This window comes from Myotis daubentonii, chromosome 3 (assembly GCF_963259705.1).
Source record: "Myotis daubentonii chromosome 3, mMyoDau2.1, whole genome shotgun sequence".
Classification (NCBI taxonomy): Eukaryota; Metazoa; Chordata; class Mammalia; order Chiroptera; family Vespertilionidae; genus Myotis; species Myotis daubentonii.
Window position 1 is genome coordinate 122,348,986 of NC_081842.1, and position 19,777 is coordinate 122,368,762.

The 19,777-nt window shown below is 34.9% G+C and overlaps 1 protein-coding gene across 6 annotated transcripts in view; it reads right to left on the bottom strand.

Annotated features, from left to right (window-relative positions):
* EXOC2 (exocyst complex component 2) overlaps window positions 1–19,777 on the bottom strand; it is a 272,621-nt gene that overhangs the window by 113,907 nt on the left and 138,937 nt on the right. For all 6 annotated transcript variants that reach the window (XR_009451902.1, XR_009451901.1, XM_059688403.1 and 3 more), the window contains exons 8-11: window positions 11,145–11,290; window positions 10,928–11,009; window positions 10,072–10,174; window positions 6,019–6,137 (exon numbers count right to left, since the gene is read on the bottom strand). Coding sequence is in view for 4 of the 6 variants with exons in the window: in XM_059688403.1 (XP_059544386.1) it covers window positions 6,019–6,137; window positions 10,072–10,174; window positions 10,928–11,009; window positions 11,145–11,290 (450 nt within the window). In the remaining 2 variants the exon portion in view is untranslated. The remainder of the gene's footprint in view (window positions 1–6,018; window positions 6,138–10,071; window positions 10,175–10,927; window positions 11,010–11,144; window positions 11,291–19,777) is intronic.

Below are 19,777 nucleotides of genomic sequence, written 5' to 3' on the forward strand. Positions count from 1 at the left end.
AAGAAAAAAAACACCTTTGAAGTCTACCTGTAAAAGTCCTATTTGGAAATGTCAGTAGGGGGTTAACCAAAGGCCTTCCTGGCAAGAAACTTGAAGACTTAGTCTAATTTTTTATCTATTTCACAGGAATTTTAAGGGACAAATGACACTTTTACAAGGTGGTAAAAGTTTTCCATGTGCAACAAATTCAGGACACAGGATTGGTCTGAATATAGAGGAAGAGAAGCAAATGGTTACCTGGTTCAGGCTGGAAAAAAATCAAACTCTTCTATTACTATTTAAGCTTTCAAGATGAGTATTTAAAATGTCAATTTCTATTTCCTATCTTTGTCTCCCCTTAGAAAAAGCAAAAGATCACATTTGGACTACAGAAAGGTAGGCCACGGAAGAGGAGTGAGGAGTATTTGGGGATAAATGGCACAGTGCAATGGTAATCCCCTGTTCTTGTGTCCTAATGTTTTTAATATGGAAGATGCCATCCTCTTAGTTCAGTAAACATTATTGCTATAAAAACTGGAATCCAGAAAAAGACCTAATTCGGTGTTCATAAGAATATCAATCTTATGACCTATCTCAGCTAAGAAATGCTCCCTATAAAAGAATCTTCCCTGGAAAAGGTAACTTTTTTATGTAAGACTGCTGTCTATGAAAATCTATCACCATCTTTGCTCATGAAATTTTCTCCGAAGACCACAAGATTAAATTCAATTAACATTTCCCCCAAAAACCAACAAATAAAGACTTCAAGTCTCAAAAAACATTTATGTTAATTAAATGTACACTTAGAGATCAGCTTTACCTAAAAAGACAAAAAGAACCCTTTTCCTGATGAAATATTTACAGTCCACCTGTTTAAGTTTGTATTGATCTCAAAGGAGTGTCTCAATTCCTAACCATTGTTCTGCTAGTGGATTCACTTAGAAAATTACAGCTATTTCTCTTCTCCAACATTAACAGTCCAATCACACATTATAATACAAGGACTTTTGGTTCCTGAGAATAGCTGAATAAAAACACTGAAGTGCTAGATGAAATGTAGGCCTGGTCACCATCATGTCCATCATGTTCAGAAATCCTGTTTGATGGAAATATTTTCTCCAACAATAGAATACAGAGAGGTCTTGTGGAACTTGCTGTCCTACCCTCACTGAGTGCACTCTGGTAGGATGGGGAGAAATCTGAGCCAGTCACTACTTCTGCCGCTTCTCAGGACATGAAGAAGCTGGGTTGTTACCTGGCTTCTCTGAGATACTTTCCTCACATGAAAAATAGATCTAAAGTCATCTAATGAACACCTGTTGGGAATACTTTCCAAGTTTCTTCCACATTTAAAAGGTAATAATTATGACAGGATGTCCAACAGAAAGTCCAAATTATATTTAGGAGCCTATCCCCCATATTACTTTACATTTTTATTATATATAATTAGAACACTCATAAATACCAATTAAATTAAGAGTCCATCATGAACAACTGGTTGTAGATTATATAAAAGAAAAACTGTGTTTATTCCCAGCAAACTTAACATTAAGGCAAATATTTTATACTTGCATATACCTCTACACATATACCTATACTACATAGTGTAACTACATCATCTGTATAAATGTAGATAAGTGTTTATTAAATAGCTAACAAGTAACCAATGACACATATGCATTAATGAAGACAATCAGAAAAGGATCTAAGTGCAAAGTGGCCAAAGTGGACATGTTTTACAGATGGCTAATTCTTCAATTCTAGGAAACACATGTTCTGTCTACATCTATGCCAGATTTTATGTCATTTGCCTTTGCACTATCAGTTAAAAAGCCCTGGTATTAATGTACTTAAATCCGGAAGATACTAAACTGCTTCAGAATTTGAAAATTAACTGAATATTTGATAATATAAAGAACTCAATTGATTTTTATTCTTTATTGATTAAGGTATTACATATGTGTCCTTATTCCTCCCTTGCCTCCCCAACCTCCCGCTCATGCCCTCACCCACTGGTGTCTGTGTCCATTGGTTATGATTATATAAATGTACACAAGTCCTTTAGTTGATCTCTCCCCCACCCTCCCCTACCTTTCCTCTGAGGTTTGACAGTCTGATCAATGGCTCTCTCTCTCTCTCTGGATCTGTTTTTGTTGATAATATTTTAGATAATGATAATGGTGTTTTGGTTAGTTTTTCAAAATTACTTACTGAAATAATTATGGATGAAATAATGTGACCTGCTTCAAAAACAATTCAGAATGATGGAAGGGATAAAAACAAATAAGGGTACAGATAAGATTGGCTATGAGTTGATCATTGTTGAAACAGAGGAAGTTATTATATTACCCTTTCTGCTTTTAAGTATGTTTGGAATTCTCCAAAATCAAATAATAAAACCCATTCTGATGTAAGCTCAAAAGAGTACACCAATCTTCCAATTAACAAAGCTCCTATGTATTAGGGCCAGCCATGTTGTTTATATTGGTAATGTTTGCTGACAACAAAAGAGGGTACAGGTAAACATGTTCTTCTGAATGTCAACATCTGACTAACAAATTTAGAAGGTTTACATTGTCTTATCATGAAACTTGTAGAGTTAAGTTTAACGGGCTGATTGTTTATTTTTTACTTCCTCATCAAAAGACCAACTTATGAAAATAACTAGGTAAAGCTTGTCACTAACAAATGGGTCCAATTTATTTTACATTATTTTAATTATTTCACAAGTGATGAGCAAATTTTACAACAAGCTTGGTCAGAATAAAATTGAAAAGTAGGACTCTGCCATTTTTCCCCCAGAAATACGGATTTTAAGCAGTTCTGGATAAATACATGTAGTAAAACATAACATTAAGATGATGGAAGGAATCATCTGGTAAAAGTCGCTCTCCATTTATCTTCAAGAAAAATTCAGACCTTTGGCAGTGTAACAATGGTTATCAGATATTTCAGATATGACAATAAAGTACATATAATTTCCAATCTGAAATAGTCTCTATGTTGCCCTCATAATATACAACCATCCCAGAAATTCAAATATTTTCATAACCAAATTATACAGATGGTTTCTTACAGGGCATAAGCAGGAAAATCCTTTATCAGATCATGTAACTTGCTTGTAATCTGAAGAATATCATCACTGTATTTAGTGCAGTGAGGAATGAGGTGCCATTTATTGAAACCTATTTCCCCATGCCTCTTTATCTGGATAATTTCTATTTGTCATTTGGGTTCAATGGAAATATCACCTCCTTCAGAAAACTTCCTTCGATCTCCCCCTTACTAGACTAGAGTAGAATTCTGTACTCCCCACTTCATAATACTTTTCAAAATTATATTTATGTAATAAATACATGATTTTAAAAAAGATATGTCTCTCCCACTAGACTACAAGGTCCAAGAGGTCAGAGGTCATGCCAGTCTTGCTCACTACTGTATTTCCAGTCCCAGGCGTTCTAATTATCAAGCCTGGCTGTACCAGGATCATCTGGAAGCTTTATAAAAGACTGATGCCTGAACTCCACTACTAGAGGTTCTACTATAATTGGTAGAAATGGGGTGGAGGACAAAAATTGATAGTTTGTAAAAACACCAAGGGGATTCTGATGGGCAGTCAAGGCAAGGATGGGATACCTTTTTTCTGCCAACGGCCATTTAGATATTTATAACATCATCATTCCAGGGCCATAGAAAATTATCAACTTAAAAATTAGCCTGCTATATTTGATCAAACACTTAATTAACTCACCCCTAATGTAGGGCCAGATCAAATGATTTTGTGGACATTCCCCATTCCTGGTATAGAGTCTTGCCTAACAGAATAGACTCAATAGATAAATATGCAAGGTCCTCTAAATACATCCAAAGACAATGGACTATGTATATCATCTGTTGTCATTTCTACTTGCTAAAACTACAAAATAATTAATGACATTAACAGGAATTTTGATGTGGCATCAAAACAGAGATATTTGGGTTTTCCTAAAAATCAAACTAGAAAAGAACAGAATCACCTGGATAGTACTCCAATTCATGTCAAAACTGTGCTATAAAGAAATAATTGTGACCTCTTCATTATACTTTCTTCTGTGCCAGGACTGTTCTCATGTTACTTCACTTACTCCTGGAAACCTTATGAAGTATCACTATGCCTTCTTTTAGATAATCTATTTGTCATCTCAGTCCACTGCCATTGCATTTGCCAAGGTCAACAATACCAGTGCTAAATCTGCAGGACACCTCTTTATCTTATTCTTTTAAAATCCTTGCTGATCACTCCTTTCCTCTTTGCTTTTGTGATATTATGCCCTCATTCCCCTCCTAGCCCCCTGAATACACCTTCTTCTTCTCCTTTGCAGGTTGCCCTGTAAATATCCCTCCTCAAGATTCTATCTTAAGTTTGCTCCTTTTTTAAATTTTTGTGGGTTAAAGCATCAACTCCCAGGAACCACCTTTATGAAGATCATATTCAAATACTTACTCTTTAAATATCTATTGAATATCTTCACTTTATGCCCAAACAGAAGGGAAAAATAATTTTTCCCCTCTAGGATTCCCTAAACTAAATGGTGCCATCATCCTAACCAGCTGCCAAGGTCGTATTCCAGTTTCTGCACAGCTCTGGAATCCATCCCTTCTCCACATCCACACCTCCATGCCAGGCGAAATGCCTGAATTGCCACAGCAGCCTTCTAAGCAGCTTCACTGCTCCAGGCTTACATCCATTCACTACATGAAAGACAGCCGTCTGTTAAAAAATAAACCTCATTGGGTCTTTCCCTTGTTTTAAACCTTTAACACATTAAGCACCCTGTCAGTCACTGGTGACTGACACTATACTTTCCATCCGGAAGACAAAACTCCCAGGAACCACCTTTATGAAGGCTGGGTGCTTAACGTGTTAATGGCTCCTACAACACCTTCTGGATCAAGTTCAAATTCCCTGAAGCAGCTAACAAAAGTCGACCCAGGACCCAGCGCCTCCTAACTTGAGCCACTCTAATCATGCTCTAAGCTCCAGCCACAGAGGATTCAGCAGCCTTCTTGTCCTGAAATGGTTTTTATCTATTTCTTCTTCCCCACCTCTATTTCAATCAGCCAACAAAGACACCCCACAGATCTCAAAACATGTGGCATTTCTTTAAATCTTACAATGTCCCTTCGTGACCTCAAAATTCTGGATCAAATGCTGTTCCTAAGTGCTACTACAGCACTTGGAACTTCCCAGGCTTAGAAAGTAGTACACTGTCTTCTACTAGTCACTTTCCCTGTCCCTCTCCCTTGCTATTTTGGAAGTCTCATGTGAGCCAAGCTCTTGTCTGTTGTACAGACTGCTGTATTCTGAGCACCCAACAGTGGCTGGCACATAGCATTCAGGACATTCAGTGCTTGTGAATGCAGCTGTGACTTCTTCCTTCAAACTTACCTCAGAGTCTCTGCAAAGGTTGGTCCTTTTTTCAGGCTGGAGTGGGCCCAACAGGCTACTTCAGATCCTTCCAGCTCTTAGCTAACATGGAGCATTTTCTAAGACACCCTCCCAAACCAGCCATCTAAAGCATTCTCCTCAGTTCCCTTCCCTCATAGTACCATTATGTTTTCTTTGTATCACTTGGCAAACATTTGTATTTGGTTAATTACATGCTCTCTTCCAGAGACCATGTCTGTATACTATATTAGCATAGAGGCTGGTACATAGCAGGATTTAACATATATTTGGAAAAAATAACAAGTGGACTAATAGCTTTCATGAAGGGCTAATATCATTTCATACATAATGTTGCTTCTCACAAAAGTTTAACAGTCCCCCTAAACCAAATTTTTGTCAGTACTGCCAGTCAACCATAACAATAGGGATAAAGTTAAAGAATTTTCTGTTCTGTTACTCAGGTATAAAGCTAAGCAGGGGTAAACAAATAAACAAACAAAAACCACAGATACACATATCAAGAAAAATAACCAATCATTCTTTTCCTTTAATCATTATGTGTTAAAGTGAAAGTATGAAGTGGTATATGCACTGGAAGAGAGTGGCCTTGCCTTTCAGGTCTTGTATGTAGCCCTCTTTGCAGCTGTGCATGAGCTGAAGGATCCATCTGTGCTGAGCTCCGATACACTGCCAAGCAGGGTCACCCGGTGCATGAAGGTCAGACAGGTACCTGAAAAAGCAAGGTCAAGGCTGACCAAGTAGTCTTCCTCTACACAAGCCATAAATAAGGATAAAAGAAAAGCTAGCATATTTCAAAATAATCACATTTTTTAAGAAAACCTAAAATTTTATCAATTAGTAAATCAGTTGTCAGAATTAGTCTCTAATATTTAGTTCTCTAAAATTAGTCTCTACTATGAAATACATCCAAATTTCTTTTCATGAAGTTAACAAACAATAAAGCTATATTTTATAAGACTAGGACTTTATGAAAAGAAATAAACATGACAGAGACCATTTATGATGATCCAATATACTTAGGGAGAACTTACCTTTATATGTATTTACACTGACTTCCCAGAGTGCTGCTATTTAGTTTTGTCATTACATAAGCACAGGTGGGAGCCAGCAGAGGAAACCCGGGGAATATTTTTTCGATTTCAGTTGGTTTTTATTCCTTTCTGACCTGAAACATAGCCACTAGATGGCACAATGACACTGTTTTCTAGACAGTCTAAACAAGGGTCAAATGAAACTTAAAGCCATTTTATTATATGAAGAGATTTGGTGACAACAAGCACTTACCTCTAAAGTCTAAATCCTAATCCATGACTCAGAAAATATTTTTCTAGACAGCATATATGGGAATTTTTAATAGATTTAATGTAGTTCTTAAAATATTTAAAGTCTTTGTACCTAAAATATCTAAATCCAGATGGACAACTGAAATACATTTAAGTTGAAAAAAATCTGCTAAATATCATTCAAGATTTGGCACTCTGCCCTAACAAAATAAATAAATATAACAAGTTAAATCAAATTAAATCAATCCCATAAGCTGAATTTATTGTCTTAAAATTACTCTTAGACCATAAGCTATCTGTTGTCTTAAGGTTAAAGATTTTTGTTCAATGACAAATTTTAATTAATGGTTACAAGCTGTGACCTCTAGCCAAATCTTAATAACTCAGGAGATCATCTGATGCCTCTCTCCCATTTCCAGGACGGTATTTCCTTACTCACAGACATCTCAATTAGTAGCTAACTAAAGGAAAAACTTTTTATAGTAAGTTAGCAATGAATAAAATGTTGAGGTGAAATCTGACATCACATTTAGGACCTCTCCGCCCTCACCCTGACCTTCCAGGCTAATGGAGATAGCCTGGTTTCTGAGAAGAGCTGGGCATTTATTTGTCCTGCTAAGGAGCCCCTTAAACAGCATGGTTCACACTACAGCAGGGTGCCCAAGAGACAGCCCTGAGAGTTGGCTATTCTCCTTCTCCCTGACTCTATTTACAATCTACAAAGGTGGGTCTGTAGGAGAAAGTGACAAATCAGTTAATAGCATTATTAGAAGAAAAACCACAATCTAGCAAATTACATTTAGCTTGGCCGAAATAATTCATTTCAAAGATTTTCTCATAAGACTTTCCTCTTTTATTGACTAGAATATAAATATGATAAATAGTATGTTGTGTCATTTCTGAAAAAAACATGTGATTTTATTCTTTCTTGCTAGGAAGACTTTGTCGGACAAATTCGCATTCTCCTTAGATAGGTTTATTTCACCTCCAAAAACTTCTGCAACATTTCTCCTGACACTTTCACTCATATAACAACCTCAGATTTGTATTAGCTATAAAATACTAGTATAGGAATATCCTTTTAGAAAATAGTTGCTTCCCTTTAATTTTTTAAAATTTTATTTCTTTCTTTATTAAGGTGTTACATATGTGTGTCCTTATCCCCCTATTGCCCCCATCCCCCGCTCGTGCTCCCCTAGTGTTTGTGTCCACTGGTTATGCTTATATGCATGCATACAAGTTCTTTGGTTGATCTCTCCCCCTTACCACCACCCACCCCTACCTTCCCTCTGAGGTTTGACAGTCTGATCGATGCTTCTCTGTCTCTGGATATGTTTTTGTTCATCAGTTTATGTTGTTCATTATATTCCATAAATGAGTGAGATCATGTGATATTTATCTTTCTCTGATTGGCTTATTTCGCTTAGCATAATGCTCTCCAGTTCCAACCATGCTGTTGCAAATGGTAAGAATTCCTTCTTTTTAACCACATCCCTTTAATTTTTAAACTTCTAAATAGGAACACAGATGATCCATTACAAGAATCTTTCTTGAGTGAGAGAAATCAATAAGCATTTTTTTGTTGAATAACTTTTAAAATTGTAAGTCTCTTTAATATAGTCACTAGGTCCTTGCAAAATTTAATGACAATCCTCTTTCTATTGTCTTATTAATGGGTATTACATTAAAAGTTTTATAAAGAAAAACATGTTCTCTAAGGATTCTAGTGTTTTAGTTTAAAAGTACAACCTGTGCTAGGCTTTTTTCTTGGTTAAATGATGTAATCCAGTAAGTTTCTTCTTTTCTTTTAGTAATAAGTAGATTGAAAATAAGTACTACTTTCATTTCAAAAATATTTGTTTAGAAAATGACAGTTTATTGCCATTTCTTTTAAAGCTGTGTATTAAAGGACACTTTGTAAAAGACATTTTTAAAGGAAAAAAAAAAAGTTAAAATATGTTAATGATAATGAGCATAAGCTCAATATTTTAAAAATTAAGACATTTTTAACCCCATTCTGACATAATTTTTAACAATTACCAGGGATAGGTTCATACTGACATGCAACTTTCCTTCTTGCTAAAAAAATGAAGATCAAGACAGAATAAAAAGAGTAAAAATAATGAGTAAAAATCTCTATTTTAATTAGATAAAATAGAAAACAAAAGACAATACAGTAATAAGCTGATTTTCACCCATATCATGCATATTATGTATAACTTCAATTATTAAAGCCAATAGAGATGTATTTTTGTTGATGATAAAGCTGTCTCTACTCCATGAGGTACTCACAGTACCTGTCATCATAGATTCCAAAGTCCAACAGATATCTGACCTGAATCTTGTTATTAAAAAGAATAATAAAACTGCTCAATGTCTTCTCAAAATATCAAAAATAAAATAGTGATTAAAAAATAAACAAACTACTGGACATTGTTATTGACATTCTTGTTTTTATCCTTTAAAGTAACAGGTTGAAAGCATTTAAATAGACGATTTAAAAGAATCTTTTTAAAAAATATCTACCATCTTTTAAATGCTATCCAATAGGTTAACCAGTCATAAGAACTGTTAGTTATCTATATATAGTAATTCACTAGATAAAGAAATCATACTCATTACGTTTAACACATCACTATCAGCAAATTTAATAGAATAAATGTCAACAATAAAATAAATACAAAGCATAATTAGAGAACACAGACAAAACACTAATCAAATGTATCCTGGACAAGACAATTAACATTCCTACAACTCTGTTTCTTTATATGTGTTTAAAAAAAAAAGTACCTAGAGAACATGTATAGTTTATTTCTACAAGTCAAAAATTTCCAAATACATTCTTTCTTATGAAGGTAGCCTAGAGAAAAGAAAAGATAGGCTTTGAAAGCAGACATATAGGAGTCCTAGTACTAGCCATGTGTGCTGAAAAAGCAATAAAATCTGAGGTGCCCTGGCTGGGTGGCTCAGTTGGTTGGAGTGTTGTCCCATACACCAAAAGGCTTTGGGTTTGATTCCTGGTTGGGGAACATATCTAGGTTGAGGGTTCCATCCTTAGTTGGAAGCATATGGGAGGCAACTAAAAGATGTTTCTCTCACATCAATGTTTCTCTCTCTCTCTCCCCCGCCTTTCCCCAAATACATAGGAAGGATTTTCTTGCCCTTAAAGAGTGAGCACTTGCAAATATATTAGTATACAAAAGAATTTTGGTGTTCTGCAGTAGGTACTTCTAAGTGTGTTCCCTTTGATTATTCCATTAATCTCCTAATTTTCCCCAAATTAGCTTTAAGAGTTAGATGACATATCCAGTACTATACAGATATATGTGATTTGTGAAAAAATCCTTGCAAAAATTTTACCTTATATAACGTTTCTGGTCATGTAAGGTCGATGGTGTCTCAAGCAATTTGTCCAGAAGTAATTCTCTTAAAGCTTCAATCCGCGTTTCTACTTCAGCATAATCTATTTTTAAAAAGGTACAAATATACAAGATTTACAGGATGGAAACTTAAGATCACATTACAGACAGTAGAACAGTGGCTGCCTTGAGGGTTATAATGGTGAATTGAGAAGAGGCTCAAGGGAATATTCTGGAGAGATGAGAACATTCTATCTTGGGTGTGGGTTACAGCAGTGTGTGCATTTGTCTGTGCATTTAACTTAATATAAATTAAGTATAAGAAAAATAAAATCAAGTTTTCTGAGCCCTTATGGAGTTGGGATTTACAAAGTTAATAAAGCCCTGTGATATTTCTCCTAGTTGATAAGGCATTACCATAAGGTATTTTAGGCTTTTCTTATTGTTTTATTTTCTGTACCTGGCATTAGAGATCATTTCAAAAGTTGTTTTGTTTACTTTAATGTAGGGTTAGAATTCAGAAATACATCGATCTTTCTGAAGAGGGAAGATTAAAATGTAGGTTCCTATTTCTAAAAAATATCTATAATTGACTCTTTCCAATGAAAAATAATATTATGATGGTCAATAAGTAGCAAAGAATATCTAAGTCTAACCAATCCTATAGCCGTGGTTGCTCATTTTCACTACATCTTAGTAAGAAAAGCCATATGTTATTTTTGAGGTAATAGTTTTACATTTAAAAAGATCACCATATCAATAAAAACTAAAAAGGATGTAACATTCTTTGCAGAATACATCCCACATTCTTTCTATGAAAGGAAAGGAGAAGATCTAAAAGCAATAACAAGCCTTACATTTCTTGAAAACTTGCACCTCTGTTTTTCCAAAGAGTGACTTGGCCTTTTCATAGTCATTAATAACCACATCATAATCACCCTTTAAAATAAAAAAAATATTTTTGAGACTGTCAGCAAAGTACAATGAAGACATATGATTAAGATAAAAAACATCTTAACAATACTTTAAAATTTATGATATCTATAACCATCAGTATATAAATACATACTCTACCTTTTGAATATTCCTTTCAATATTTAGAGGAAGGTTGAAAAGAAATTTAAATCGCTGGAGGACATTGAGTGCATTTCTAGTGGAATCTGCCTTGTCCTTTCGACCTAATACTTCTTGAAATAATGTATCTGCAGTATTACTTGCTCCTATTTTAAAAGAAAAAATTCAAACTTAGATAAAAATTGATTTTATTTAGAAAAGTATAATTGGACAAATGAAATAAAATGTCAGATTGTTATTGAAGCTTTACACTAAAACTCAATAGACTTTTTTTTCAAACATTAGCTATAAGGGAGATCTTTCATGGTTTGCTAAAATACAATTTCCATTTTGCCTACTAAGTCTTTTCTTATGTTAACAATGGTATCCAATTAAAAATAAGCATATTTACCAGGCTCACATAAATTCTTCAATATGAACCTATATTTTATTTTAGTCACTCTTCTAAATTTTATAGCAATTATAGGCCAGTTGGATACTTCATTAATTCAGACAATAGGTTAAAACACACACATATATACATGTGCACACTCACGTACACTAGTTAAGTTCCATGGAGTCAATATCTACATATGTGGTAATACACAAAACAAGAAAAGTATTTTACAGAAAAGTGTTCAAAAGAAATATTTCAGAACCAATCCTATTTCTTGCTAAAATTACCTCTTTGTATATCAGGCACAAAAAATTACATAAACATTAAAATGACAAATTTTAACATATCATTAATCAATATTTCTTAAATCAGCTAATTCTTATATTATACACAAACTAACCTAAAAGACCTCAAACTATATGAATCACTGTAATGAAAGAGTTGCTTTATCTAAAGTGAAATTTACTGTGTTCAAAAATAGTTAAGCTTTTTCAACTTATGAATTATTTTTAATTAGCCACAAGGGGAGAAAAAGAGTAAAGTGTTTTCAGCTGTTTGATCATTGCACATAAAAAGTTTCTACATTATCTGGTCTAGTGACTATACTTTAAGCAAGATGAAAAAATTACCTCAGCCTCACTGGGTGGCTTGCATGCCACATTCTCCACTCCACACTGTGGGTGGGCTGACCCTGTTAGTCATCTTTGTAACATAATTGTTTTATCTAAATATTGTTTAAATTCTGTTGAAATTATAAAAGCCTAATATAAAAACTTTGTTTTGTCAAAATAGCTGCTTTCATCACATTCTATTTAATGTCCAATACTAAATTTCTGCTATACGATGAGAAAAACATACTCTCTTCTTGCCACCAAACCACATGCTGGTGGCTAAAACAACATTTCAAATCTGATTAGAGTTAAAACTTTTTCCTTCAATGAAAATTATTATTTATCATATAAAAATATAAACTTCATGAATTGAGGCTAAATGAATAGATATATGAAAGAGATTAAATATTTTTAAAAGGTTGATTACTTATGTGTGAGCTGTGGATACTAAATCCCTAAGCACTTTTTTAATATACAATGAAGAAATTTACAGTAAAAAGTATGAGAGTTCAAAATTAGATTTTTCTCATCTTATTTTAAAGATATGAAAAGATACAAACTAACAATTTTAACTCCTCTAAAAAGCATGAAAAGCAAGTACAGGTAGAAAATCCACTAATAATTAAGTAAAATATAAACATTTTATAGAGAAAAATTTGTAGGCAGAAATTGTAAATTATAATTTCTATACAAAAATGTATATATATGAAGAATTTTAATTTATGCACACAAAGAAATTGTGAATTATAATCTTAATTTATAGATAATTTCCATCCATAAATTTTTATTCTGTTATGAATTTTACTGCACTCACAATAAAATTATGGGAGTTCATAATTCTTTGATAACTGGACAATCATATCTAGTAATAAAATAAATGAGAGCAGTGAAACCGAGATTTGTGCAAGCAGACAGAAATTACCAGCAGTTCACAAAATGCATTTTATGCCTATGTTCTCTAGAGCCACTAAGAAAATGAAACTGGGTGGGAAACACACAATGTTGCATTATAAAGTTGTATGCCTGAAATTTACATAATGTTATTAATCAACTAGAGGCCTAGTGCATGGAATTTATGCATGGGTAAGGTCCTTAGGCCTGGCTGGCTGTCAGGGCCAAGCAGGTTCCCTGCCTCCCTGCCTCCCTACCTCGTCCTTCCCTCAGCGCTCTGCAGCCGCCACTAGTCACCCACCATGTTCCACACTGCCCCCTGCTGGTCAGCACACATCACAGCAAGCAACTGAACTCCTGGTCTCATGGTTGAACTCCTGAGGGGACACTTTGCATACTAGCCTTTTATATATAGAAATGTTACCTCAATACATTAACATTTTTTTTAAATAAAGAAAACAAAACTACTAAACTCAGCAGTGTCCACACGCAAATGACACCACAAATAAGCCAATTAGCCATCTTAGAACAATCCCCCGTGGTAGCAATCCTACACATCCTCACCTATACATCCAACTTTTAAGGCACCAGGCAGGGGTTTGAACATCCAGGGTGTAACCATAGAACAAATCTAATTGAATGAAATAGCCACGTAAAACCATAACTTGGGTCTTGCAGTTTGCATAAGGAATCCTGCTCTTATAACTACCAGCCCTGGGCAAGTCTAGACCTGGAAATTGGTCCTTTCTCAACATAAGCTACCTGGAGAGTGGCTGTCATTGTCTCAGTTACAAATGTACCCCAAGAACTAACAGCAATGCTGCTATAATAACACTGTGGCTGCCACCATTATAGTGGGCTGACTGAACAATAAAATTTTCTTCAATTTAAGATGGGACAACATGGATGGACTTTCAAGACATTATGAGAGTGAACTAAATAAGTCAGATACAGAGAAAGACAAATACTTCATGGTATAACTTAAAAATAGACTCTAAAATAGGTGAACTCGTAGAAACAGAGAGTAGAATGGTGGTTAACAGGGGCTGAGGGTTAGGGGGCAGGGAGAATGGAGAAATGTTGATCAAAGTACAAACTTCCAGTAAGAAGATGAATACGTTCTGGGGATCTAGTTAATCATATTGTATTATATACTTGAAAGTCGCTATGAGTAAATCTCAAATGTTCTCAGCACAAAAAAAAGAAACAGAATTCTGTGACATGATGGAGGTGCTAGCTAAAGCTAAGGCAGTAATCATACTGCAATATAAAAGTGTAGCAAATCGGCATGTTGTATACAATATTACATGTCAATTGCAGTTCAATAAAGCTGGGAGAAAAGATGGGAAGAAAAGTCACTGCAGCACTTCACGCTAACCAATCAAACTCATTCCTTCCCATTCACCTATATCTTTAACAATGAAAAAAAAAAATTTTCTTTGTGCCAGGAACTACTATTATACAGAAAAACTAGACATGTAATTCTAATGCTGTCCTACAATTTCAAGCATGTCTGTTTAAAGCAAACATGCTTTCTCTTATTTTGAAGTGACTTATTGGTCCTTTTCATGGCACTGACACCTGAGACAGTATATCACAGAAGTGATTTTTAACCTGTGGTCTCTGCTTGATGTGAGTTGAGGGGATTGTGGGGAGGATGCAAAAAGTGCCCTACCCACAAAACACACAAACACACACACATGCACTATATCCCAGGATTAGGCAAGTTAAATGAGATTAGGAAACATTAAAGTATCTGGTAATTTAAGGTAACTTAATAATGTAGACTTAAATTCATAGTAAAACAAGGACCACAATGAGACCTAACAATATATTTATTGTATGTGTCTCAGTTTCTGTAAAAAGACAGAAAATGGTAAGACAGGCTGTCATGTATAACATAATGATATTACATGAACAGTATCATTGCCAATGGTTAATGCTTGTTTACAGAGCCATTTCGGATACTGGAATTATATAGCACCACATGGAGTACACAGAATGGAATCTTAAAGAGGGGACATTGGCTCATACTACCCATCTCTTTTCAACTCCCATTCAGTGATGTCACGTTGGTAGCTTGAAATCAAACATGATGGGAAAATTTGCACATTGGAAATGCTAATATTAGGGTTAGTTTTCTTTTTCCTTTTTGGCATGCCAGTTGTTAAACAATTACCATTATAACAAGTAAAAATCAGTTCCTTATTCACAAACTTTACTCTGATATTCCTCAGTGTTTCAAGTCCTTAGCTTTCTTCTTTTAATTTCACACATAGTACTTAGGATGAAATTATTCAGGCCTGTTCATTGAACTACCATTTCTACAGCTGAGTCCCAAATCTATATCTTACGTTACGTCTGTTAGTGTAAAACTAACCTTACACATATTTTAACTACACATACAATAATTTTTGTTTTATGAATTCGCCCATCACAAAGAAGTCCTTTATTCTGAGCAATTCCAAAGATGAATACCTGTTTTTCTGGGGGAGACAGTTCAATCATTCAGCCCTCACTGATTTAAAGGGAAACTATGAGAGCATGTCTTGTGACACCCTATGGGGACCAACTTAGTCCCTGAAGATTTCCCTTTGAATGAACCCTGACAGCAGAGCTGAGAAGGACAATATCAGAAGCACATCAGTTTTAGGGGGCTTGGAGCACAGGAATAGGACCCTGAGTCTAGGCAGATGGTTGGTCAGGCTTCATCACAGAGGACAGTGGTGAAAAGATTACTGGGTGGACAATCAACTCTTACACCCTTAGTTTAACTGTCTTTGGGAAGATCTAAGGAAGTGGAATGAAAAAAGTGAAGATCTCATGGAGGGAGAAAAAAACACTTTAGCATCTATGGGTCCTTTATAACCTAAAAGGAGTTTGGAGAAGCCTTTGTGGGTGAATAAACATATACTACACATGTAATATCTAGCACTTACTCTATGCTAGGTGCTTGTCTTAAAAGTTTATATTAATTATTCTAAATTCTTATTCTGAAAACATATATTAATTGCAATACATTTAAATTTACTCATGTCCCTGTAAGATAAGCACTATATTTATCCCTATTTTATAGTGCAGGCAACTGAAAACACCGAGAGGTTCTTCAGTTTGCTCATTATGACATAGCTAGGAAGTACTGAGAGAGAGAAAAAGATATTATTGGGTACAACCCTCAGGAATCTCAAACTCAACATGTTATAAATCAAACTGAATTTTTTCCTCTCTACTTTTCTCCTCATGCCCCAAACCTGCTCCTTCCTCCATTTGTGGCCAAAATCTGGAAGTCATCACTGACTACTTCCTTTTTCTTCTTTTCACCTCAAGCAGTGACTGAACGCTGCCTTTCTCATATCGTTAACATCTCCCACCTGCCAGTCACTCTACCTTCATCACCTCTGCCTTAATTAAGAATCCTCAGCACTTCACTCTTACAACTGTACCTTCTACCTGGGCTTCTCTTAGTCCAGGGGGGGCAAACTTTTTGACTCGAGGGCCACAATGGGTTCTTAAACTGGACCGGAGGGCCGGAACAAAAGCATGGATGGAGTGTTTGTGTGAACTAATATAAATTCAAAGTAAACATCATTACATAAAAGGGTACGGTCTTTTTTTTCAATAGTTTTATTCATTTCAAACGGGCCGAATCCGGCCCGCAGGCCGTAGTTTGCCCACGGCTGTCTTAGTCTAACTCCCTTCTACTCCTTTGTCTATACAAAGGGCAATATGTTCTTTGAAAAGTTCTAACATCATTCCCTTACTGAAAATCCTTTAATAGCTCAGTGTTCAGGATAAAGACAAATCCCAAACCCAGTAGAAAGCTTCTCATGAGCAGACACTCTTCGATCTGGCACCCTCACCTCTCACTTCTGCACACCAGCCATGCTGGATCCTGGGTCTAGGAATGCAGTCCATCTCCTTTTTGAAACCGGTGCCTTTGTCACACTGTTTGCTGTGCCTGGGACAACCTGCATCCACTTAGCTGCCCACCCACCAACCTCTTCTGGCCTGGCTACTTCCAAATCCTTTTTTAAAACTCATGTGACCCTCCCCTGATATTCTCTCCACTCCCCTTTTCAATTAGGTCTCCCTTGTGAAGACTCCAGATGTACCCCAGAATTACCACCAGCAGAGGATGATCGCACCACAATCTATTCACCTGATTTTTGATTGTATTTTCCACTAGACTATACAGTCTGAGAAGTAAAGCCTAAGTTTAATCTTCATATTCCTGGGGTAGAACTAATAGGTGCTCTATAAATGCTTATAGAGAAAGGACTAAAAATCTGCCTCTGAATCAGTGCTCAATACTCTTTCTACTTAGAGAGATGGTACTGGCCAGTAGAAGCCTTACTCTGTATGGTATGCAGTCCCGCAAAAATGACTGTGCAGCTGAAACTGAATGCTGCCTTTCTCATCTCGTTTTTTATCATAAAATTTGCATGCATCTATGCACTGACAAACTGTCATACTCCTTTCTAAGTTTATCCTTTGTACTTTCAATGCCATAGATTATCTCTGAGTGTTCCTTAGGCATTGCTTCCTGTGAACCATCTTCATCATCTTTGTGAGCCAACCCCTTCTTTTAATATCCATTTCAGTAAAATGTGAGTTTATCTCTGGGAGACAAGAAGGCCACACAACTGCCCACTTTGCTATCTGTATGTGAACTGACAACACATGTACAGTGACCAGTCACCGATGGACTTGGAAGAGACAAATTGGTCACTGATCATTTGCACATTTGAAGAGCTAGCAACTGAGTTTGTACTTTATGCAATTATAGCAAATATATTGTGGTAACTGAAATTTGAACTGTGTTTTGGGGGAACAGGTGTATTTAATTGGACTGTGGTAACTGAAATTCAAGCAATTCATAAGTATCAAAACCATGCACAGCAAGGTCAATCAGTAGTTTAAAGTATAAATTTGGAGCCAGATTTCTAGACATAAATCTCATCTCTACCACTTACTACTTATATGACATTAGGTAACTCATTTGATCTTTCTGCGTTTCAGGGTTTTTTTCATCACTAAAAGGGAGATAATAGTACAAACCTCAGAGTTATTATGAGGACTAAATATACATAGAATGTTTCCGAACACTGCAAATGTTTTAGCTATTACTACCATAGCTTCTACTACAAATACTTATATGACATTGTCTATACTCCCTTTGTCCAATAAGCTAGCTACTAGGCACATGGGGCTATTTCAATTTAAATTAATTAAAGTTAAATAAAAATTAAAAATTCAACTCCTCAGTAATACTATCTACATTTTAAATCCTCAATAGCTATATTTTCATCTTTACAGAAGTTCTATAGGACAGTCCTATTCTATACTCTTGGAATAGGTAAAAAAAAAAAAATAGAACTGGATATGCAAATTTGATATAAATAATGTCATCACTTCATCACTTGCTTGAAATCAAGAGAAAATTTTTAAGTTAAAGGCAAATCTGTGAAACACATGTCAGTGAAAATAAAAGAATTTCAATGAAAGGCTTCAGCACTGGTAAATTCTTAATAAAATGGACTAAGTTTCTTATAGTTAACATTATACATTAAAAATTAATTTATAGTGAGAAAAGTTGCCCACATTTTAAAAACTTTCATTTAAAATAACTCAAGAAAAATGCATATTAATTCATATATGATTATACACAAAATTAAAGCATTAATAATAATCTAAGTAAACTACACTATGGTCATACTCATCAATCCTTCCTTCATTTCCAAAGAAAAGAAACTAAATTTTCTGTAGTAGTTCTATAATTGTTCTTTTGATCCCCCAGTTGCATAGCTTTTGGTCTTGGGTAACTATGGCATACCTCTTTAGACGGAGAACATAAGTTTGCAAGGCTGGAGCCATGCCTCTTTCAGCTGTGCACCCCACACTGGACTGAGCAGGGTTATGTCTACACAACCAGTCTTAAATAAATGTTGGTCAAATTGAATTAGCAAAACTATATCAGAAGATAGTAAACATCAACATCAAGTTGATAAAAATGATTCTGGAAAAAGGTACTATTATAAAGAATATACTTTAAGAAAAAATTTATACCAGAAAGCCTTGAAAGAGAGTCTCATAAAGAAGTAACCATTTATGCTAAGCAGAACTTCATTCAAAAAGAACTTCAGTAGAAAGTTAGTATGACACATTTCTAAAAAAGGTTTGTGGTTATAAAGGAATAGAAGTAAAATGATTTCCCTTACAAATTTTACACAAGTCCAAAGGGAGAACTTCCTAAACTACTCCTTAAAAGAAAAATATATATATATATATGCTAACACACTATGCTAAACCTAACACTTAAAACGGATCTTAATTTTTTCAAAATCTTCTAAGTGTCTATTTTCTTTTACTGGTAACAGTGATATACTTACTATGTCAGCTTGTCCCTACAAATCACCTTCGAAAAGCTAATGAAATAAATCTCACTTTCTTTACAGATATCATGGTTCATTGACAATTTCTATAGTGAAAACAACATTCTTCCATGACCTTAATATGTCTGACTATGCTAATATAGAAATAGCTCTAGTAAATGTTTATTTGGATTAAATTCAGAATATATTCATTTCAGCCAAGTTGGTGACATGGTTCCCAGACAAAAACAAGGCAAAATCTCAAGGCAAAATAATAATAACAACAACCAGAGGGAAAAATATTTAAAGCCCATTAAACTCATAAATATAGGAGGAAATCTAAGTACTCAAATTCTACTACCAATGAAAGCCTATGTCAAATTA